The following is a 23234-nucleotide window of genomic DNA, read 5'->3' as shown; positions in this document are numbered from 1 at the left end:
GGTGCCTCAGTAGCAAGCAGTGCTTTTTGTGTGATGGCTCAGACCACCTGGTTCTTGGAGAAACGGAACAAAGCTACCCTAGCTCTTCTACACGGCTGTATTTTCCACAGTAGGATTGCCAGCATTAACCCTTCCATAAGCTTCTTTGTGGTTTCTAGGATGGCTAGAGCTTTGGATGTTGAACCACATGAGAGACCGTGGGACTCTGGAGCTCTGCATTGTTTGTACACATTGAATTCCCTTAATGGCAGTCAGTAAAAACGAGCCACTTGGGTCTGGTGATGTTTTATTTTTCTTTACATGGTTTCTTTTGCTGTGAGAAATGAAGATGTGAACAGCCCATCTGCATTTTTGCAACACCTCCTCTTTTCCTTGATTATTTTGGTTTGATGGTGTCAATGTTTATAATCTTTTCAAATATTTGTGCCACTCTCTTCTTCCTCTCTATGTTGGTTTTTTTTTTTTTTTTTTTTTTTTTTTTTTTCAGTTGCTTTCATAGAAGCACAGAATTGAAGAATTGCTTGAGTTGGAAGGGACCGTTGGAGGTCATCTAGTCCAACTCACCTGCAATGAGCAGAGATACCTACAAGCTCCATCAGGTGCTCAGAGCCCTGTCCAGCTTGAACTTGAATGTCATCAGGGATGGCACATCCACCACACCTCTGGGCAACCTGTGCCAGTGCCTCACTTCCCTTAATGTGAAAAACTTCCTTATATCCAATCTAAATCTCCACTCTTTGAGTTTGAAACCATTTCCCCTTTGTCCTATCACAACAGACTGTGTTAAAGAGCCTGTCCCCTTCCTTCTTACAAGCCTCTTTAGATATGAAATGGCTGCTCTCAGGTCTCCCCAGAGCCTTCTCTTCTTCAGGCTGAACAGCCCCAGATCTCTCATCCTGTCCTCACAGGGAGTTGTCCCATCCCTGGGATCATCTTTGTGGACCTCTTCTGGATGTGCTCCGACAGGTTCATGTCTCTCTTCTGTGATGCATTCCACATCTGGACACAGTGCTCCAGGTGAGGCCTCACCAGTGCAGAGCAGAGGGGCAGGATCACCTCCCTCACCCTGCTGTCCATGCTTCTTTTGATGCAGTCTAGTATACAGTTTGAGCTGTGAGGGCACATTGCTGCCTCATGTCCAGCTTCCCACCCACCAGTACCCTCAGGTCCTTCCAGGGAGGACTGTGCTCCATCTGCACATCCCTCAGCTTGCATTGATAGTGGGGGTTGCCATGACCCAGGTGCAAGACTTGGATTTGTTGAACCTCATGGAGTTCACCTGGGCCCACTGCTCAAACTAGTCTGGGTGGTATCCCATCTCTCAGACTTTAGTTTATTTGGAAGAGCCTGAATACTTTTTTCCCCCTCCTTTGTCACCTTAGGAACATGAATTTTTCTCCTCTTGTGCTTTGCTGGATTTTTTTTTTTTTTTTTTAAATTTTCCATCTGTCAAAGGAAGCACTGTCACCAAGAATAACAACTATTTATTTATTTATTTTTGTTGTTGTTGTCTCTGGGGAATCTTCTAAAATCACATAATCATAGACTATCCCGAGTTGGAAAGGACCCATAAGGGTCATCTAATCCAATTCCTAGCTCTGCAGAGAACCACCCCCAAATCACACCATGTATCTGAGAGTAACAGAGATTGGGTTAAATTAAGAAGTGATACTTTCAAGGCAGAGATGTTCCCCGCTGATCTGAAATGAGCTGTCATCCACCAAAGGGAAGGAGGACTATTAATCTCTGTATGGGTTTTACTTTGAGAAGGGAAGAAAAGCCTCTTCTTTAAAACGGCGTTTCCCCCAGAAGGGATCCCAGCCGGGCCTGAGGAAAGCTTGAGGAGGAGCTGCTGGGGCCCAGCGCTTCTGCAAGGGGCTGCTTTGTACGGGAAACGCAAGGACGTGTGTTCAGGATGCCTGTCCTGCAGCACCCAGTCGGTACAACCGTTTCTTGCTCAGCTGCCACGCCATAGGAATCTGGTTGTCGTTTGTTGGAAGCACACAATTTTTCTTGCCTTTTCTTTCCTGCAAGTTCATCAGCAGAGCCTGCAGAAAGAGGAGAGAAATAAAAGAAGGGGGCAAAAGGAGCGGTGCGAGGTGTGGTTGGTTTCCCCAGCACCTCAAATCGCTCATCTCGGCTTCGCGTAGTGGACGTGCGTGGGCCTGCTGTGCCCGGCGGGGCAGGGAGGAACGACAAAAGAAAAATAACATAAAATAAAGGGCATAAAAATAAAGGAAAGAATTGGGAAATATCCTTTTCCCTTCCTTCTCCAGGCACAAAGGGCCGGGGGGGGCCGCGGGCAGGGAGGGGTTTCCCCGGAGGCGGGGCCACGCCGAGGTGGCCGCCGAGCGGCAGCCGGAGCGGAGCGGGCAGCGGCGGGCGGGAGCCGCCATGGAGCCGGGGGGCAGGCGCGGCCGTGCAGCCGAGGAGGCCCCGCGGCCCGAGGAGGAGGAGGTGGATCCCCGCATCCAGGTGAGGGAGCCCCGGCCGCGCCCTTCCCGCGCGCGGGGAGGTCGCGGCGCTATTCGCGAGCGGCTCGGGGCGGCTCTTTGTCGGCGTGCGGCCCCCTGCCCGGTTGCCGTCGGCCGTGACCTTGGCTGCGGAGCGGGGCCGGCACCCCGAAACGCGGGGACGGGAACGGGGTGCGGGAGGAGATGGCGTGCCGTTTTTAGTTTTTGTTTAGGAGAAGCTGTAATGGCAGCTGGCGTTTCCCCTGTGTCAGTGCCGTTCGGGAGGCTTTTTATTCTGTCGCGTTTTCACAGATGAATTTTTTCTCCCCCGAAGCAAACCGCGACCTGCTGCGTGCCGCGGGCACGGCGGGTATTTTTGGGTCTGGCTCCGCGGCTCGTCGCAGCTGGCCGTGAGGAGCCCCGCGGAGTGGGGGAGGGCTCCTCTACTTTTACCTCCAGTACGTGTTTATTCAGAGGATTTAATACCTTTCCTTTTGCTGTTAGAGATCAAAATGTTGGCTCGAAGGCAGGCTTAATAAACATCGTCATCTATCCCTCTGACTGGTTGTGTTTGAGAGAGGCTTGCCAAAATCTAGAGCACGATGTTTTCCTTGTATCTCCTGTGATCAGACCGATGTGATGCTAATATATTTGGGGGTATCTGTGCAAAGTAGCAGATGCTGGCTACCTTGACGAACAGGACACAAATTATTGTACTTGACGTTTATTTTTGATTGTGAGCAATAGGCCAGAAAAGGAAATGCGCAGCCCTATTAGAATTAAAGCAGTAGAGCTGCTCTGATTATTTTTCTTGTAGGATGCAGAATACAAGACCGGTGGCAAAGTTGTTCAAAGTGCCTCAGGTTTTCCTGTTTTCATTAAATATGTAAGCCACGGCCCTTGTGAGCTTTCTGTGGGGATGCTAACTGACTGTTCTCAGAAACATTTCCCCCAGATTTCTTCAGACGCATTCAGCGTTTTCTTTCTTTTTCAGGGGGAGCTGGAAAAGCTCAATCAATCTACAGATGTAATCAATCGGAGGGAGACGGAACTGGAGGTAGGGAATTCATCCTTGTGTTTTCCTTCTGTGCGTGTTTGGGTTTTGTAAGCAACAGAAAGAGGTTTTTGAGCAGGTTCCCTCCTGAACGGTTATCCCAAGTGGTTATTTGGCAGCAAGGAACTGATAATAATCTTGAAAGGTGTGAGTGATGCTGACAGTGTGAAAGCCCTAAGTGGAACAGCCAGCCTCCTCCACTGCCAAAACCCTATTTTTAGGATTTGAAACTAAACTAAGACAAGTCCTGTTTTCATGAGTTGCTCCCTTGGGTTTTGGTTCTTGTGATTTTCGGCAATGAAAGTTTGTTTGGTTAAAAGATCTTTGGTATAAAAATGCCTGCCATGATTTATTTAATTTGCAATTTTTTAAATTATTTATTTATTTATTTTTGGCCATTATTTCCCTAACTCAGAAAGTAATGATGGAAAGTTGAAGAACTGAAAGGAAAGACTTTCTACTCAGGGAAAAAAAGGGTTTTCTAGGCTGTTTAAAAAAAACCAGCAGTATGTTCTGGAGTGGTTGATTTGAGTTTCAGCTTTTCAGCCATTCTTCTGGAAGGCTCAGCACCGTGGATCTAATACTGGCTCAGAATTAATTGGCCCACTTGAGCATTTAAGTGTTCTTTTGTTATCTGCAAAACAAAAGATAAAACCTGTGGAAGTCTGGGGTGAAAATATTGTTAGAGGAAAGCTGGCACAATGTTCTACTTTAGATCCTAAGTAATTTTGATAACATTGCAGTATTTTGAATACTATATTCAGCTGTTCTATTCAGGTGGACAGGATGCAGCAATCCCTGAGCTTGTTGTGTGGCAGTTTTTCTTCTCTTTACTTTTTTGTTTCTGGCACGTAGATCATGAATTTATTGGCAAATAAACTTGGTGGAACTAAGGACTATTTGTTATGCAAAATTAAACTATATTTCAGCTGTGAAAAGCACTCTTGTGTCACTAGCTTCATCTGAATTTTAAGATAGAGCTTAAAAAAGCAGTATGCTAGTCGATCTGTTTAGGTGCAACAGTACCAATTAAATGCATTCCGACTCCCCTCAGGAGCAGTACTATATATGTATATATGCACGTACTATATATATATATATATATAGCTGTTGGTAGATGCAATTTAAATGGACTTAAGACATTTCTAGAGGAATGTTATTTCTGGTTTTATTTTTTTGCAACATATAAGTCCTTGCTCTTATACTGCAGACTGAAAAGGCTCCTTGCCAGAGCTCTTTTATAGGAGAAATCCACAGTTGGGAAGGAGGAGCTGAGACTTTGAAACAGTGATGCCAGTTCCCAAATCTGTGAATGCTGCTGAAGAACATGGGCTTTTGGGAGAGACATGCTGAATTTGCCTTTGAAGTTTTGACTGCTCCTAGCTGCTTGCCCCTCGTGTTGCCCATTTCTTGTTTGTGTTGTTGCTGCTATTGCAAAATGGTTCATTAGATTATGTGCTTTATTTTCCTTCCAAACAATGGAGTTATATTTATCCTGCGCTTCCGTTACTGAAAATACAAAGCGACTAATGTAGTCGTTGACTTTATAATAGTTGATGTTAATGGGAACACAGTATCATTAGGCTATTTACATTAGAGGAAGCTGATACAGAACATCTCGTGGTATTGCCTTGTGGTCCCTTCATTCCCGCTGTTGAATATTTCTTGGATGATCTGAAAAAACAAATGGAGGGTTTGAAGGGAAGGCACATTTCTTTGAAGGAAGTTCAGGAAAAAAACCCTCATGTTTTCGTGACTTGAAGTACTCTCTAATAAGCAGGAACAGTAACCTTGTGGCATCTAAATTCTGAGTCTGCTTTGGACTTCCTGCAGCTTTGCACAGCCTCTCCAGCTGGATTGCTGTGCGTGCCGGCTCTTTCCAGATCCCAGTAACAGGAAAAATGCTGTAGGCATGATGTGTTTGTAAATCCCATGCTTTCGTTCTCACTGTGCCTCAGGTCTACATCTGCAAAATGGTCATATTTACCCAATAGAAATATTCTGGGGCTAACATCAGTCAATGCTTCTAAGACTGTGACATTGCACTCTCCCTGTGCAGCCAAAGGCATGTCAGTGTTTTAATGATGACAAAGATATCGAAGTTGGCTGCTCACAGAGGTGACAGAATGAAGGATCCTGTTTAAAGTTGATCAGCTTACCTTCTTAAAACAAATGAAAATTAAGAAAAACCCAACAACCTGCACCCAAACCACCTTGTCAGAGCTGTGATTTTACACGCATGGCATGACTTGAGGAGAAATGTTGAAGTTGGCTAAATCTATTCTTTTTGGTATGAGCACTCATTTTTTGCTCTTTTGGCCTATCCCACAAAAAGCTGAAGGAATATCCTGACCTTAGGGTGGTCACAGGCTGTTCAGGACCTTCAGAGCTGATAAAGGACACTGAGTGGCTGGTAATTGTGTTCCCTTAATGTATTGCCTGTTAATGAATCTTTGGCTTCATTTGAAACCTGTCAAGCCACTCTTACTAAGTGCAGCACTGAGCGTTACTGACACAACAAAGGGATGATAAAGGCCCTCCAGAGAGTTGAACACTTGGCTTTCCCCGTGTCCCTGCTTGTGTCTGAAGAGGAGTTGGAAACATCTTGCAGTGGAGATGGAAGCAAGTTTTGACCAAATGCAAGTTAGAGCAGCACCTTGCTATTCCAGTATTTTTTCTGTTTACTGGAAATACATCTGCATGGAAATTCCCATCAGGAGCTGGAAATGCACTTAGCAAATATGCACGACGTGCCCATACATCTAACCCCTACATACTGTTGACCAGCTCCTAGAAGTCCAATTCAGCTGAGCAGATCCATCGAGGGAACCTCTGGCAGCGTTGCAGGGGGAAAAATGCAGCACATACCATTAAAATTACCAGTGGAATCTCAGCAATCCCAATGTGGTTTTTCTTAGAGCTTTTGTGTTGCTGGAACTTCAAGCCTGCTAGTGTTTGTTAAGGGACAATGATTGCACACAAAAAGTAGAGCTAAGCAGTGCTGCTTTCAGCCATGCTTGTTTAAGTGTGACTTGTCTAGGATCCTTCTTATCTGCCCGTCTAGATTCTCTAGTCCCAGTCTGCAAGGCTTCATGCTCCTTTTAGTCCTGCGTTTGTCCTAAAGGTTACTCTGGGTTGGTGTTGAACAGAGTCACAGAAAAGGACTGTATCTGCTGTGATGCTCTCGCTTGTGAGCTCTGTCAGCATGGGAACCCCTTGCAGAAGGGGAAGGGCTGTCCTTTCCACTTCCCCCTTAATGTACTTGGTTTATGGGGCTGAAGCTTCATATTTTGACCATGTCCCATGAAAGAATTTTACTGACTTTTTTTTTTTTTTTAAAGATCCACCTCCAGGTTTTAGAAGAGTGGCCTGTCAGCATCAGGAATCTCATTCTGTGCATAGTTGAATGGGCTGGGGAAATTTATCTGTAGGGTCATCAGTCACCCCATGCAGTGTTTTCCAGCATCCTGGCAAAGAGTGTTCAGCAGAAGGAGGAGCAGCTCAGCAGCCCTTCTTCCTGCTGTCTTTGGGAGCAGGATATACATGTGTGATGGATTTGTCCAGCATCAAGAGCTCTTTCCCTGTCTGTATTATCTGTTTGTTTCCATAGGAAATGGTTTCTACATGGGGATTGGTGTTAGAGTAGTTATTTTGCCTTCTGCTTTTGTCTGTGGATGAGTAAGGAAGGGCTTCTTCCTTTGCTCCTAGTGGTAGGAGCAAATGCCTGCCTGCTTGCATTTGCTGTGTGTGTAGTGGACAGCATACTTGCTCCTACCCCTGCACATTGCTGGTTCTGACCCCCATGTAAACTCTGTAACAGAGGAAGGCAGGGAGGAATGCTGCCTCCCTCCTGGAAGCACGAAGCTTGTCTCTGGAGAATCCTCATTGCCCATGCACCTCCAGGCTGGTTTAATGGGTTGTCAGAGGTTCTGCACACCAAATTGTCAGGATGGGCATAGGGCAGCCTTTGTAAATGAAATAAAGATGTGCTTGATACTAAGATGCTTCACACACAGTTGATGTGCTAGGTTTATTTTAAGAAGAAAATTGTTTGAGAAGACATGCTTCTTTTGATGGGCTGAAATAGTGATTTGTCTGTCATCTGGCTTCTAATACCAGCTCATCAGTGTTGCTCATCAGAAAGGAAAAATGAGCATGCTGTATTCTCCAGCAGATGCAGGTTAAGTGCGAAACTTCATGTTTTTTCACATTTTGTAACAAAAAAGCAAAATGGGTGTAGAGGTCCGGCATGCCCCCTACAGCCTTGCTTGGAAAATCTATCATGTGAGAGAAAAGTGCTAAGGATTTTCAGGAGGAAAGGTGACAGAAGTGGAGCTTGAACAGAACTAGAAGAAGATGCTGAAAAGTAAGTTGCTGCTCTTAACCTGATGTACCAAGTGCTGCACCCACTGGAGTGTGCGTAGCAACCACCTGTGGAGTGAGAGTCTAGTTAGGAAGGCTGTAACTTTAATGGAAGGTTTGAGGACTGTTTTTTTTTTGCATATTGCAACAGGTGTGGAGGGTAAAGTGTCTTAATCAGCTTGTGCCAGCTTTGGTAAGGTGTCTCTTTGTCTCATGGAAACAGCTATGAAGGAGAAAGTGTTGGAAACGTTAGTTTGCCAGTTGGCTTTTAATATTGCCTATGTGCTAAAGTTGGTGCTGTGTTTTTTGTAAAAGTGACCACAGAAGATTTTGAGAAAAAAGAGGAGGAAAATGGACTTTTGAAGTATTGCTTGGTGTTTGAGATGCCTTTTGTCAGCTGTATTGCTTTGGTTACACTTTATGTGGTTTGTATATGTATCCCATACAACGGTGAGAAAAACAAACCCATGATTGTTTGTTATTTCTTTTTTTTCCAAAAATGCCCAGAAATGGTGTGACTGATTCACAAGATTTGTACCTAAGCTGTGCTCTTGCTTCCTGTGCCAGCTAGCCTTTGTGCTGGGAAGCCATCCTTGTCAAGGAACTGAAGTACAGAAGCTAGAAGCTGAGGATTGTGCTAGAAAAGCTGCACAACATATGCTGTGTCGTCTTGGTGCTGCTAACAGCAGGGAATTGCAGGAGTTGTCTTTTTTTTCTTTCTCCAGTATCTGTGGTGCTGGGCGATGGTCTGAGCATAGCGAGTCTGGCAGTTCAGCAGTAACACTCACAGGGTGCTCATCACCCTGTGGGACTTGATGAGCAGCGTGAGGATGGGCTGGTGTCTGCCTAGCGCGGCTGGAAGGTTTCACCAGCGCTTGGAACCATGGGGAAACTGCGTCACCATGCTGGTGGTGAACTTGTACATTTTTGGAGTGAGTGTTTATAGAATGGTGGAATGGCTTAGGTTGGAAGGGACCTTAAAGCCCATGCATTGCCAACCCCCTGCCGTGGGCAGGGCTGCCACCCACAGGATCAGGCTGCCCATGGCCCCGTCCAACCTGGCCGTGAGTGCCTCCAGGGATGGGGCACCACAGCTTCTCTGTCTGGGGTGCTTATGGCCCTTCACATGAAGAGTAAAACCAGCTGCTATGGCTTTATTTCTTATTTAAACTTCTCTGGGGTGCCTGCCAGTCATCAAGACCATGAGAGTTGAACTGGTGGGGACTAGGTAGGCTGGCAGTGGTGAATGCACTGAGATGTGAGGAGCTCATGTGGCAGTGTGGGTGTGTAACATGGCACCCATTTGCTCTTGGTAGTGTGGCTTCAGGACAATAAAAGCAGGGTGCCTGGTGCAGAAGTGCTTAAAGGTTTACAAGTCCTGGGTACCTCAGGTGCCACTTAGAGGATGAGTTACAGTATAGTAATTTGTATGCAGTGGTGGGAGGTTTATGGATCCAGAAGTTGCACTATCCTTGGTATTTTTTGGTTTGGTTTTGCTCTTTCCTTTTCCTCTTGGATAAGCATATATGTAATAGTTACAGAAGTGTATTTGGGGTAGGTCCCTAAGCACAGATTTGCTAGTGATAATACAAAATTGCTGTTGTCAGATTTCTTTGTTCCAAGTGCTTATCTTACCAACATGGGAACTGAATTTTTTGATGATGTGCTGCATAGGGGCTGCTTATTTTTTTTTTTAACTTGATGCATTTATGTTTGTTTTTCCTTTATTCGTTTTCCACACCTGGTATCCAGATGCACAGCTTGCACAAGTTGAACACCAAACCTTCAGGTGCAGTCATTTAGAAATGATCTTTTTTATTGTATTGTTTCATTTATTTGAAAATGACTGTTTGTTCAATGTACTGCAGTACTTAGTGCTTTTCTCACATCATGCTTGCTGTCTTATGGTTTCTTGCAAAATTCATTTGAAACAGCAAACCATGCCCAGTACTTTAATTGGAAGCACTCAACCTCTTCTACTGAGGAACTCATTGACTCTGTACTTACTGTTTGAATGATACGCTTCATCCTTTCACTTCATCACTTCATCCTTGGATTACTGACTGGATTCAAGTTTTTACAATAATAAATCTGTTTTGGCTCTGCTACTCACACAAGAATTTCCTTAAAATAGATTGGAGCACCTTAAAAAAGAAAGCTTTTTTGCACCACAAAAAAATATTACTGATGCTGTTTAAGGTTTTAAATAACCTTGAAAAGGTACCAAATCAGCTTTTACTGAAGTATGTTTCCTTTTTTGTGAAACTAATGTGCTGGTGCAGACCTTTCCACTTCTGTGAGCGTAGTCATAGGCTCCAAAGTATATTAATTCTTTCAATGAATAAACAGTAGTGCATTCTAGAAATCCTCAGCAGTAGTGATGAAAATCTCCTGAATTAGAGTACATCTTCAAGCCAGCTGCTTCCTGATTTATCAGCATGTCCCTCAAGCAGGTTGCCTAAATCCTCGTCTCTAATTAGAATTACAAGGTTCACAGTAGCTCACATGGCCCTTCCTCTCAGTCTCTTTAAACCCTGGACCAGGTCTCAATCTATGTCTGCATCTCTCTGCAACATTGCCATTGATTTACAGTCTGAGTTGGATACTGAGATTGAAATCAGGATTGCTCTGCTTAATGGTGTGGAAGTTTCAGTGGAGAAGAAAAGAAAATCTAACCTCTACAGCTAATCACATAGAGGGCAACTCTTCTCACATGGAAGAAGTTGGAATTTATGGTTCTTACATAAAACAAATAACAATCAAATGGAAAGTTAAGCCTATGTCAAGTGGTACAAACCTCTTCTGAAAAGACGGGTTTTAATGATGGATGATCTTTCGTCAGTGACCTGGAAGTTTTTTGTCTCTCTCGAAGTGTTTACAAAACAGAAAGAGGGGCTGACTTGAAAATACACCACTGCCATGTAGGAAGAGTCTGATTCTTCCTCCTACAGAAACCAAATCATGTCTGTCCTCATCTGCACTATGAAGTGGTGCCTCTACTGATGACGCTTATTGGGGTGGGACGTGTGCTGAAGTGTAGGAGATGCCAGCCCTGTTTGAGTGTCAGCTTGGTGTGGGATTAGGCCTGCTTGCTAGCCCAGCTTGGTTAGTGAAAGGAGGGGCACATGCAGTGAGTAGGATGCTAGATTTTGTGTTGAAAATCTCAAGTAAATATCCAGCTATTGAAATTGATGAAGCAAGACCAAGGAGCCTTCTGACAAGTGTCCTTTGGAAAGTTTGAGGAGTCGATGGAAATGCGAAGTCGTGGCTTGAACCAGTGATTGAGCACCTGGTGGGAAGGCAGGGCCAGCCCTGGTGTATACAGTACAGCTGAGTGACCAGGTGTGGAGCCAGGATCCACCCCTTCCCAGACCTCATTTAAGGGTTGGCTGTAGAAGTGAGGGTATCAAGTAGGCAGGGATATCCAGTGAGGCCTTACAAGGGTAAGCAGGCTTTTTCCTGTGTTTCTTTGTCCACGGCTGCTGTATTGGAGCAAATCCTCACTTGCTGCAGCCTGGGGCTTTTCTACCTTGTTATCATTGCTGTGCTTTCCATTGCGTTATAGCATTACAGAGGACAAACTTGAATTTTTGTAATGCTACGTGTGCTCCTGAACCACTGTGAACAATAAGGCAGTGGAGCAGATGAGATGTTTGCCACCTAGCTGTCTCTCAGGAGTGGTTACGTTGCTGTTTGCCTCCCCTTGAATATTCTCCTAGCTCTTCCTCTCTGAGAAATTAACTGGCGTAGGCCAGCTTTGTATAAAGCTGCCTCTGGAAGACAAACATTTGCTGCCCAGGATCTCAGCATTACAATCCAGTACTGAGTTCTTCTTGTTACCTCTACTGAGCAATTCTGCCTAGCCCATATTCCAAAACTGTTTTGAATGTGTTGGCTTGCGTGCGGGTCCAAAGAGCGACCTGAAGGTAGGAAACCAGAAATTAAACTTTAAAGCTCTAATCTTTGTTCTTTTTTCTTTCCTTTTTCCCCCTTTGCAACGTTTTGAAGGATGCACGCCAGAAGTTCCGCTCTGTGCTGGTTGAAGCAACGGTAAAACTGGATGAACTGTTAAAGAAGATTGGGAAAGCTGTAGAAGATTCTAAACCTTACTGGGAAGCTCGGAGGGTGGCCAGGCAGGTAAGAACTTTCTCCCTTATAAGCTTATGCTAGAAAGCACATAGTGACAGCATCACTTTCCTGCTATTAATAACATCGTAAGTGTATGCTCTCGGCTGACGCTGGTTTTTGTCTTGGGTTGCATGTCAACCATGTGAAGCAATGGCAAAGTGTGCTGCTGCTTCATAGTCACAGCTGCACATGTTCTTCAGTCCAGCAGCAGCTACAACAGACAAGAGCTATGAATAGCAAAAGGACCGGTGCTGTTCTATTCTCATTACCAATGGCCTCTCAGAGCCTTCCTCTTGACAGCTGTAATTGTTTGAAAACACAGTGTTTGCCTTGTGTGTCTGCTTTTTCATCTTAAAGCAAAATCATGAACAGATAGAAGGCTGCAAATCGAGGCTGCTGGTGAAAAGGCTCAAGTGGGCAAACCTGGAGCCTGCAGGGTTTGGTGCTGATGAGGTTGTGCTGAAGCAGGATCATGCTCGTTGCAGGTCTAAAATTTGTTGGTATTGGTAGAAGTTGAGCTTTGCTTTTTGTATGATCATGTGGAACTTACCAGCCTCACTCCAAGTGCCAAAGCTGACTTTATTATTGATAAGCTCCAGAAATTGTTGTTGGTGTTGTTTTTTTCTTTGTTGAAAAGTCCATGTGCGGCTGAGGTGGGAAAGGATGAGGAGTGAAGGTAAGGATGTGATCCACTGGCTGCAAGGAAAACAAGAAAGCTTTTGAGATGTCAGGCAGCTTTTTCACCTTACAGGAGAATCAGCAGTGAGTTGAGCATGTGGTGGCTTAGGGAGTGCTTCTGCTTAGTGTCTGTGGTGGGTTCTGTTGGTATTGAGCCATTGTCTGAGTGAGTGGAGATGTGTGGGGATTATTAAACTTAATCATTGAGAGTAGAAACAGCATAATAAATAAGTAAACTCCACTTCTGAACACAGTGTGGTGTCTGTTGCTCTGTAGCTGCTCTGAAAGCAATCCAATCACAGGGACTGTGGTGTATGGTAGGGGCAAACCAGTCGTGACCTAGAGAAAGAGAGGAAGTTAGTAATAAAATAACATGAACAGTCAGCTCCTTAATCTTGTGCTAACTAATGTGCCTAACAATAATAAATAAAAAGGCCTTGCCTCAAATGCAATCCCATACTTCTCTTACTATAAACAGCTGTAGAATAAGAGCAGAACGCATAGGATTTCAGTAGTTACGCTTGGACAAGTCAATGATGAAAACATGTACTTTTGCAGTACCAAAAACTCAGATGGCTTTGAGGTTTGTAACATCATGCACTGGAGAGCAGTGAACTTTGTCTTCTGTCCTGAAGCTGACAGAAGATTATGTCCTGAAATGGAATTTCTTTATCCTATGTCTTTGCTGCAACCAAAATCCATTCAGTTGTAATTGTTCAAAGGTACTCTGTGAGAACTCTAAAAAAAACCCCAAACTGCTTGAAGTCCTGGGATTTGCAAAATTGCTCCTCTTGTATTGGGCTTGTTGGGAAATACTATAATTTTTCTCCAGATTCATTTTTATCATTAACTGGGTTTAAATGCTACTTATCCCAGATCTGCTAATTGGCTACATAAATCTTTTAATTCCTTAATACTTGACAGCATAACCCTTTTTTTCTTTTAGCAGAGATTCCCCTTCTTACCATTCATTTGATTTTCCTCCTCTTTGTGTACTGAGTCATGGAACAGAGCTTCCTCTCTGTATCTGCTCAGGAGAAGCTGGAAGGTTGTCTCTGGTTATCTTTAGGCTCCTTGTCTAGCATCAGTATTGAAATATGAAATATTAGGGGAAGGAGGAATGTTAGTGTTGTGAACAGAGCATGCATCTGGAAAAGGGAGATAGGAAAAAGATTGATGTCAGTGTCAGTAAGGCATCTGCCCAAAGAGTTTTTCTAGTCTTCATTTAGTCTGGAAAACTTCAGTTTAATTGGGAACAAATTTCCTATATAAAGCAGGATAGGGTATGAAACTAAAGGAAAGTACCAGAATATTAATGTGTACAGGTGCCAGCCCAACATCTTTCTTTTACACTTTGGTTTCTAAAGTTTTAGAGAAACTGTGGGCATAGCTTTCTCTTTCCATTTGAGTTTAGAAAAAACATCGAGCTTACAAAGCTTCTTTTCTATCTTCTGTCTTTTCAGCTATTCTGGAGCTAGTACACTACTTCTGAAAATGTAGGCACAAGGCTCTCAGTGGTTGAAAGAGCTTAATTAAACAATAAGTGACAGAGTGCATGACTGTGCAGAAGAGAAACGGAAGTGTAAATTCTTGTTCTCTACAAAGGGAAGTAAAAATATGATCTATAAATTGAAGTCTGCTGGAAACAAGGAGCTGAGTGATTAAAGAAACCTAGCTTGGAAGAAGTGCAGGAGTTGTCCAGTGTTATATGAGTTTAAGATGCCAATTGTGTAGGGCAAGTTAGCTTATAAAAGCTGTATTTAATCATAAAAAAGAGTGTGCTTTCACACTGCACCAGCATGATTCTCTTGTGGAGATAATTCTTATTAAGATAAAGTGCAATAAAATGGGACAAGGGATTGATGTAGGGTCAGCAAAAAACAGGTCCCCGATTCAAATACGCTGCAGAGAAGCTTTAGGACCGTGAATCATTTTGTCTCCTCACCCTTATCCTCATCTTGTGCAATCCTGTGTTGGCAGAAGATGGTGAATTCAAAACAAATGAATCCTCCTATGCAAGAGTCCTGTAGCATCTTGTTTGTGTAATGTATGCCAAGAGAATTTCAGCATGGTCTATTTTGGAGCGAAACTGCGCTCTAACAGAACAATGGTGCCTTAGTGCTTGAGAGCTTTGTCCTCGAAGTGGTGGCACAGGGAATCGCAGTGCTGCCCATTAACACCAAAGCATTGATATTCAGCTTTTACTGAGCAAGCTTTTACTGCAAGCAAAAGCAAGATAATGCTCTTGACCCTGCAGGTTTTGTGCCACTTGTGCAAGGACAACTTTGTTGTGGTTCCTTATTTGGTATTGCAGTGAGCTTTTTGGTTCACTGTGGAAATAGAGCTTTTTGATTCACATTAGTTGCTTAATTGAATTTGAATATGTCTTTGCAAGGAGTTTATTTTATTATTTTTGCGGTTGGCATATTCTCTTTTTCCATGTTGTTGTCTTTGACTTACACCATAATGCTCATGTTCAGTGGAAGAACCTTGACATATAACTGGGGCCTGTGTATGTGTGCAAGCAATGATCACACTGCAGCAATCTGAAGTTCCCCTAATCCAGAAAGTGTTGGGAAGACTGTTTTTTTGTTTTAACTTTTTTTCTTCCCCATATCTTTATTACTTTTTTTTCTCTCTCTCTTTTTTTTTTTTTTTTTTTTTTTTGCTTGGCAATCTGCATTTCTGTGACTAGTCTGAAAATATTACTTTTTTTGCCCAACGGTAATGGGAAAGAAGAAGGGCATTACCAGGAAACATTAGTAATATAAGCAAGAGCATAGGTCCTGAGCCTCTGAGGTAAGAAGTGTCCTAAGCCACTGTTGACTTAGCATTTTGAGGGGTTGGGACTGCAAAACTCCTATGCAATAGTATCCGAGAAGGCAATGAGAGTTTGAGAAGTGTTACCTCATCAGTGGCAGCATGCTCTGGGACAGGATGCTGTGCAAAAGCAAGTGTGGTCTATTGCATAAACCATTGGGCTATTCAGAGTCAATTTGGTACTGCTGCATGGCTTAGAGAAATTACTTCATCTTTCCCTTAGATCCCATGTGAAACAGAGCTGTCAGGCTGCTGTGAAGCTGAGTTCACTAAGGGAAGTGAAAGCACTTTGGGGTCATAGGGTAAAAGGTGCCTTTAAAACACTGCTGTTAGTACGTCATCACTCGTGAACCCAGAGACAAAGCAAACAGGAGAACTTCTCTGCTTTGCTTCTGATGGGGGAAAAAAAGATCTGATAAAAACATATTCCCTCACCCCCATAAGTATCGAAATCCATGTATTTGTAGTGACCCTAGTCAGAACGAAAGGAGTGTTAAAAGCAACACTTGGGAGTGTTGCTTTTAAGCAAGACTTTACTGTTACTGAGCTCTGTTTGTGTAGTGAGAGGTTATGTTTTAGTCCCCAGTACTGGCTCACATGGGAGTAGGTGTGGATGCTTTGCTCAGCTTTAGTACTGACTCTGTTTGGGAGGGTTGTGGTTATGCTTGGTGATATTCCCCATGCTCCCTTCCCTGTTTAGCTTTTATAAAAAGGGCATTAGAAAACCTGATTCAGACAAAAAGAGGTGAAATATCAATGCTAGTTTATATCTGTACATTTCTTCGCCCAAGGATCCATCTCTAACAAGTGCTCAGAAAGCAGTAATACACTGAAGGATATAAGTATTTTCATCTCTCTTGGGTTACCTGCACCGATTCTGCTTTACAGCTAGTTACGTTTTCCATGTTGTTGGTGTACTTCCTTAACAAAAACAAAACAAAACTTTTCTATCACAGAAAGCTTGGAAAAATGTGCTGGAATCAGCATTTACAATGTTGTCTTCCCTGCTGCAGGCTGGGTTTACCAAAAATTAAATAGTTTGGATGGATAAATGGATTGTGCACAGCAGGGACAGATTTCTTCCTCTCTGCAGCTCTTTGTATGTAGTCCAGCATCTTCTCCTCACTTCTACTACCTTTTAGATAGGGACAGAAGTACCCTTTCTGTCTTGTTTAAGTCCACTATAAAATATTACATCGGTTTGAAGAAGTCAGCTGGCAGGGTTAGTAATCATTAAGGGTGAGCTTTCAGATAGTCATACCTTGAGTCTCTATTCAACCTGTCTTCACTAAACGTCGGGGAACCTAGTTACCACTGAGCAATCATTTCTTCTTTCAAATATGATTTTGGTTAGATTTGAGTGATAGGATCAAAAGTTCATAGTGGGCACCAGTAGACCAAGTGGGAAAAAGGAGTCAACTTGATCAGCTGTACCTACTGAAGGGTTTAGAGTCTTGTCTCTCACCTCTGAGTAGAGCCAATAAGGGCCCAAGTGATTAGCTTAGACAGCTGCATTTGAAAAGCCTTCTAAAATACATCTCTCTTCCTTGGATGCAGAGGGAGTGTAGGCATCTCATCTCCAATTGCTTGGCCTCTGAACAATCATCAGCAGAATCCTGCAATGAGCGATTGTACAAATCTTAAATCCAAAGTGAATTAGGATGAAAAGTAGCAGCTGCAATCTTGCAGAACTGAAACTGAAGAGTAACTTCACCATTTGATGGTGAAGGTGGGAAGGGTGTAAACAGGTAAGAGCACACTTACCTTGCTGGAAGGCTTCCTCAGCTGATGGTGCTGATACTGTTCTATGCAGAAGATTGCGGTGCCTATAAATGAACACATCTTTCCAAAGTGACAACCAATCTTGGTTTCTAGGTGTTCAGCTGGAGATGTCTGAAAGCAGTATGGTTGTGCAGATGGTAACTCGCTTATCTCTGCAGATGAAGGCTTTTTATGTAGACATAACTTGGAGGTTCAAAACTGCCAATCACACCTTTAAAATTAATTAGAAATTGGAAAGTGTTGACTTTCTAGTGTTTCTTGCAGCATTCAAGTTTCCCATCCAAATCTGCTCAATGGAGGAGAGCTAATTGGTTCACAGTACCAGCTTGCTTGGCTGTGAACAAGGGGGCAGCTCTGGGTGTGAGTGACAGCTCCCAGTTCCAAATCCCTCAACAGTGCTGGTCATCCCCTCTGATTCCTACTGGTATATTGGAGGTGGTGTTGAGAAGAAATTCCTTATGGCTACTTTTTGGGTTAAAGACCTATTGTTTGTATTTAAGACAACAAGGAGTTAAGATTGGTTTCTGTTATCTAGTAAGCTTATCTTGGCAAAAAAAAAAAAAAAAAAAAAAAAAAAAGGAGAGAAGGGGAATTTGAGAAGCAAAAATTAAAATGTCAGCAGAACTGTGACAAACTTGAATTTCTGCATGGCAGCTTGCCATGGAGTAGTTGTAAAAAGCAAAATTATTGGCAAGATTACAGTGAGACAAGCAACTGATCCTTCCTGGCTGAAGGAGTATTTCTGGTTAACTGTTTAGAAACCAAAAATGAAATTTTCGAAGCAAGGATACAGAGACTTGAAAAGTGACTGTGACAAACCTTCTACAAATCTTTTCAAGTGTTTGAGGAGAAAAAAAGAACATTCAAAGCACATGGCTGCTTTTTATGACTGTAGCACTGCATTATTGCTGCTCTGTGCAGCACTGCTGCTAATGGAACTCCAGCTCTGGTCTCTCCCTGTTTGAGATGAATAAACAATAAGAGAAAGTGGTGTGTGAGCAGAAGTGCGTTTTTCATCAAAGAGAATGTCACTGTTAACACAGAGCCAGTAACTGTAAAGGTTTCTAAGAGCATTTCCAGCTGTATTGCTGCTGTTGTATCCAGCAGAAGGTACTCCGAATGTTATTTGGACAGTTGCAGTATTGTGTTCTAAGCTGATAGAACAGAACCACAGCATGGTTTGGGTAGAAGGGACTCTAAAGACCACCTAGTCCCAAACTCCTTGCCATTGGCAGGAACTTCTCCCAGTAGACCAGGTAACCTGAAGTTCCATCCAGCCTGACCTTGAAGACCTGTGGGGGATTGCTATGGCTGGGATGCTGCGGAGGAGGAGACACAGAACTTGCTGTATGGGTAGTCCAGGATCTCAGCATGGTAAATAAGTGGTAAGGAGAAAAAATCTTACGTAAGAAGTAAGACCTTGAGTGATGAAGCGTGAAGGCTGTGAGTTGTATTTACTGGTCCAAGAAGCTTTTATGTATCCTTTTTCCTTTTCTGTTTCCCATGGACCTGCTCTAGACCTCAAATCCCTTTATCCCACATATGCTTCCACATATGCTTTTTTTTTTTTTTTTTTTTTTTAGTGAAACGTGTCATGAAATTAGTCCTTCTATGGAACGTGTAGTTCCCATTGCTTTGATCCCTAGGGCACTCTCACACTATATTCATCTTCTCACGGGCATGTGGCTGGCTGTGGGACTAGGTGTCCATCTGAAGAGGAACTAAACCAAGCAAGGGGATCAGATATCAGTCATTTTATTACTGTTGTTATTGTTGGGGGAGAGAAGTCATTTCCTGGACTTGAACCATAGAACCCACTGAATTTCGTAAACTGTATTAGTAAAGCTGTATGTACTTTGTCTTAAACAAAGAGAATGTTGTGCCACACTCCGGATTTGTGGGAGTGCTTTGTGCACTCATGCTGTGTTTGCACAGTTGTGATTGAAGCCCTGCAAGTAGCTGCCCTGTGTTTGGGTATGTATGGATCAGTGTTTCACTGCTGCTGGATGGCATTGTGCTTGGTGTGTCCACCTGAAGGCTAAAAACCTGCAAACTGCATTTATAGCTCTATTGTATTTTCCTTCAAGCCAAAATTGTGAATATGCTTAGGAAGCAGGGAAATGAGATCAGAGACATTGAACCTGGATCATCCAGTTGGAGTTTGCCCAGCTGACGTAACAGTGCTGTTATTTGTTTACTTAAGTCCTCAGTCTTAGGGTTGTGTTCTGGTTGAGCAGTGTGGCATTCAAGAGTCTCAGACAGTGCCTTCAAACTGCCAAGGTGGTAATAGATGCTGCCTGGGGTGTTTTGGAAGGTTTTTCTAAAGATGAGGTCTGTGAAGGAAAGTTCTCAAAAGCATTTGCCTTCCTATCAGCTCTTCTAATGCAGGACAGTAGGTCAGAGTGACAGGCAGGTTTCTGCCATTTCAATCCCAGGCAGCTGCAAATCTACCTCGTGTTTGGGAACATGAGCAGCTGCCACTTCACACTAACTAAAAAAAACTTCCATAAATCCTTACCTGATTCATATTTAGTGCTCTGTTACTTATGTTTCCTGCAGGCTAGATAGCATTTGCAGGTGGTTTTGCTGCTGGTGCCACGTTCTTGTCACCTTTGGGATGTAGGGAGACTAATTTATAGCCACTCTATTGCTGAAATACCTGTATTGATAAATTCTGTGCACATGTTCTCTCTAGAAGTTAGACCCCCTGCATCTGTCTGTCATTCCTATGCTTCATTGAAGAGGTTGTTCTGGGTTGATATTATACATCCTGCATCTTTGTTTTGTTTGAGCATTCTCTTCTGTTGATGGATAAATATTTGTATAAGCTGCTGATGGAAAAACTGTGGTTGGTTTTATTGCTATTGTTAGAAGATGTGCCTTGGAGGGCCGTAAATTAAAGATTTTCTCTTCTGTGCTTCCTTCCAGAAGCAGAAGAAAATGCTGCTCTTCCAGCAAAGTGTTTTGATGAGTTTCTTCATAGACAAAATGAAAAAAATTCCTTGTATGTGTGTCTTTTATTCCGTTTTCTCCGAAGCATCCAAGAGTCCTTAGCTATTCGGGATGGCAGCAGCAGTACAAAGCCAGCTGGCTGTTCAACCTCCTCTCCAGTAGTTGCCAATGATAAAGTGAGATAATTATCTTCCTACTCTTCAAGAATGGCTTTTCTTGTGCTTTTTCTGTTGTGAAATGTAAGCCTTGTGCAAGTAGGTCTGGAGTATTGAAATACTGGGGTGGGTCAGTTAGTGTAGAAGTGTCCTCTCTTTGAAGTAACAGGGAGAGGCCTTGGGCAAGAAAGTTTGGCTTCTGTGTCAGATCCTGATGATAATGTAAAGGAAAGATTCCCCTGCTTTGTTTTCTCTCCCCTTCTTCCCTGTCAGTCTTCTGTGACCATTACTGATGGCTGTTTCAAGAGATTGCAAGCCACAGACGTGCTCATCTGTTAAAAATAGTAGCCAGCATTTGAGATGGGTGATGTGAGGTCAGGTCCTTCATACCTGTTTTGCGTGTTAACTGCTCAGCAGTGGCTGCTGGAAGGCAGCAAAAGTGTCCCAGCTTTGGGAAGTTGTTCTGTCCCAATCTATATTATATACAGTGGCTTAAATAGGTGGGAGTTTATTATGAAATCATAAATGCTTATGCTAGGAGTTGCTGCCAAAACAAATCTAATATGGTTATTGCCTTCTGGATGTGTTTCATTAGGACTGCTAGTAAACCAGTATGAGTTTGAGCTTGCTGAAAAATATCATCTATAGAGCTTAATGGCTGTGTATTGTCCCAGTTTCTGTAAGAAACATCACTTAATTGCAGCCAACTCACAGTCTTTATGTTAGAAGACAAATGTCACTGGAAGGTTTGGAAGCAGTATCTGTCTTGTTCAGCCGTGTCTGCTTCTCGTGCTTGTTTTTCAGTTAGAGAAAGTGCTGAGGGTTTGTTCTTACAAGAGGATTTTAAGGGGGAATTGTGAAGGGGGGAGTTGAAATTCTGTCCCTGCTGCTACCTAGTTTTCTTCCTTTGAGGAATGGTCTTAGCCCTTCATGCGTCCGGGTCACCATCTACAACTTTTCCCCTAAAGCCAAGTAGGCCTGTTATTCATATGTGCTATGGTGATGTATCTAATTCCACTAGGAGAAATTTGAAGGGTCAGTAGATGAATTGTCTTCAACAGGACCCTTAGGAATGTTCCATGGACCTCTCAGGAGTTCTCTAAGCACCTTGTACTCTGCTGAAGAGTACATGAAGCTATACATGGTCAGTCTGGGCCTCCCAGTAACATCCCTGTTACAGAGGCTGGTTGTGTAATGCTTTCTAAGAAGGGGGAGAACAAGTCCAGAGCAGCTCCTTGCCCCAGTGAAACTCCTGCCCTTGCGTCTTCTCCTTGCTTACACTGGGAGCTGTGCATGCATGAGGTGTGTTACTATAAGCAGGCTTTTGCCAACTCTCTGGAAACTTCTACAAACAAACATTTACTGCTTTGGTGGCAATTAAGTGGGATTACAATCCGGTGTTTCTCCTTTGTGTATCTGCTCTATCTGTTGAACATGGGTTATCTTGCATGATTGGCTAAATTCCATGAAGGCAGGCTGTGTAAATGTAGCAGCGTGTATCTGTGGGACTTTATCCCTTGTTTCTATATTTAATTTCAGCAAAGAAGGCTGCTGCCTGGTGCAGATGAGCATGCAGAGTGTCTGTTTCTAAACCTAGAAACCAGATGTAAACCCTGGGTTCACTGAGTCATTAACTAAGCCCTCTGTGCAGGTGAATGTTGGGAGGAGGGCTGCCGTGTTTTTTTTCCTCTTAATAAAATGATTTACATTGGAGATAAAAACTTGGACGTGTTCTATGATCCCATCTTCCAGAAGGCAGCTTTAAATTTTGAGCAGCTAACAAGCAGATGGCGATGAGTGCCCAAGAAAGCTGTGTCTGGATGGTATTGGCATGAACAATTTGGCTTATTCTGGTGCCGCAGACTCATTAAGTAGGGTAAGTAACTCCAGGCAGGCCAAGTTCTGCCTGGAGAAACAAGCTCTTGAAAAAGGCTTGATACTGTGTGCTTAGATATTTTTTTTTTCTTTCCCTTCGTAGTTCCAAAGGGAGTAGGATTCTGTCTTTGAGACCAACTGTGTATGCTGCTAACAGAACTGCTAATGAGTTGAGTGGCTGGTTGTGCCCCAAACCTCTTATTTCATGGAATATGGCTTGTGATCCTGTCTTAGAGATGCCAAATATATCACTTAACTAAGCATGGAGTTAGATATCTCAGAACATGCTTTATAGGTCTACTCTGATTTCCTGGGCCTTTTTATAGTATACAGGTTTACCAGGAAAACAACCAGAGCCAGAAGTCAGGTCAGTTCTGTAACTGAGCTGTTATTAGGCTGTTAGAAGAGGAGTGAATGCGTAAGTGGGACCAGAAAGCCCAACACAAGAACAAGATACCTGATTGACAGCAGAGACTAAGTGACATCTGGTCATCATATTCCACAGCCATTTCATTAGTTATGCAGCAGGGAGGAAATGAGTTTTGCTTACCACTTGCCTTCCTCCACCCAAATAAAATTCTTCGAATTTGCTCTTGAAAAAGCAGTTTCTAACCCGTGTAGTTTTATAGCTTTTTCAGTAAACAGCTTAGAGAATACAAGGGAGTTTCAGACTCTTGAGAGACTGCATTTTCTGTCAGTGATGCAGGCAGTCACCATAGATTAATACATAGTTCACAAAATGCCTCAGATCTGCCAAAATGAGGTCACTCCAGAGGCTTTGGATTTTGTAAGTTGTTTATAAGCATCTGTATGTAGCTTAGAACAAGAAGGGATTTCTGTCTTTACTAACTCTCAGTTCTGGTTTGGCTCTGAGTTTTTTGTGGAGAGAGGGGAATGGAAGTCATGGTCTTATGAGAGCCTCCCAGCTCCATTGCTATTCCAGTTATTAAAAAAAAAAAAAGTATTTGTGGGCTT

The 23234-nt window shown here is 43.2% G+C and overlaps 1 protein-coding gene across 1 annotated transcript in view; it reads left to right on the top strand.

The window, feature by feature from the left end:
• Window positions 1-2394: 2394 nt before the first annotated feature.
• SH3BP5 (SH3 domain binding protein 5) overlaps window positions 2395-23234 on the top strand; it is a gene marked incomplete at both ends in the record, with an annotated part of 40620 nt that continues 19780 nt past the window's right edge. Inside the window, 3 exons of the mRNA XM_079538297.1 lie at window positions 2395-2475; window positions 3448-3510; window positions 11878-12006. Of these exons, the coding sequence (XP_079394423.1) occupies window positions 2395-2475; window positions 3448-3510; window positions 11878-12006 (273 nt within the window). The remainder of the gene's footprint in view (window positions 2476-3447; window positions 3511-11877; window positions 12007-23234) is intronic.

The sequence above is a fragment of the Tetrao urogallus genome (assembly GCF_951394365.1).
Source record: "Tetrao urogallus genome assembly, chromosome: 7".
Taxonomy (NCBI): Eukaryota; Metazoa; Chordata; class Aves; order Galliformes; family Phasianidae; genus Tetrao; species Tetrao urogallus.
Note: the sequence above shows the minus strand (reverse complement) of the source record. Positions and strands in the feature narration are given on the sequence as shown.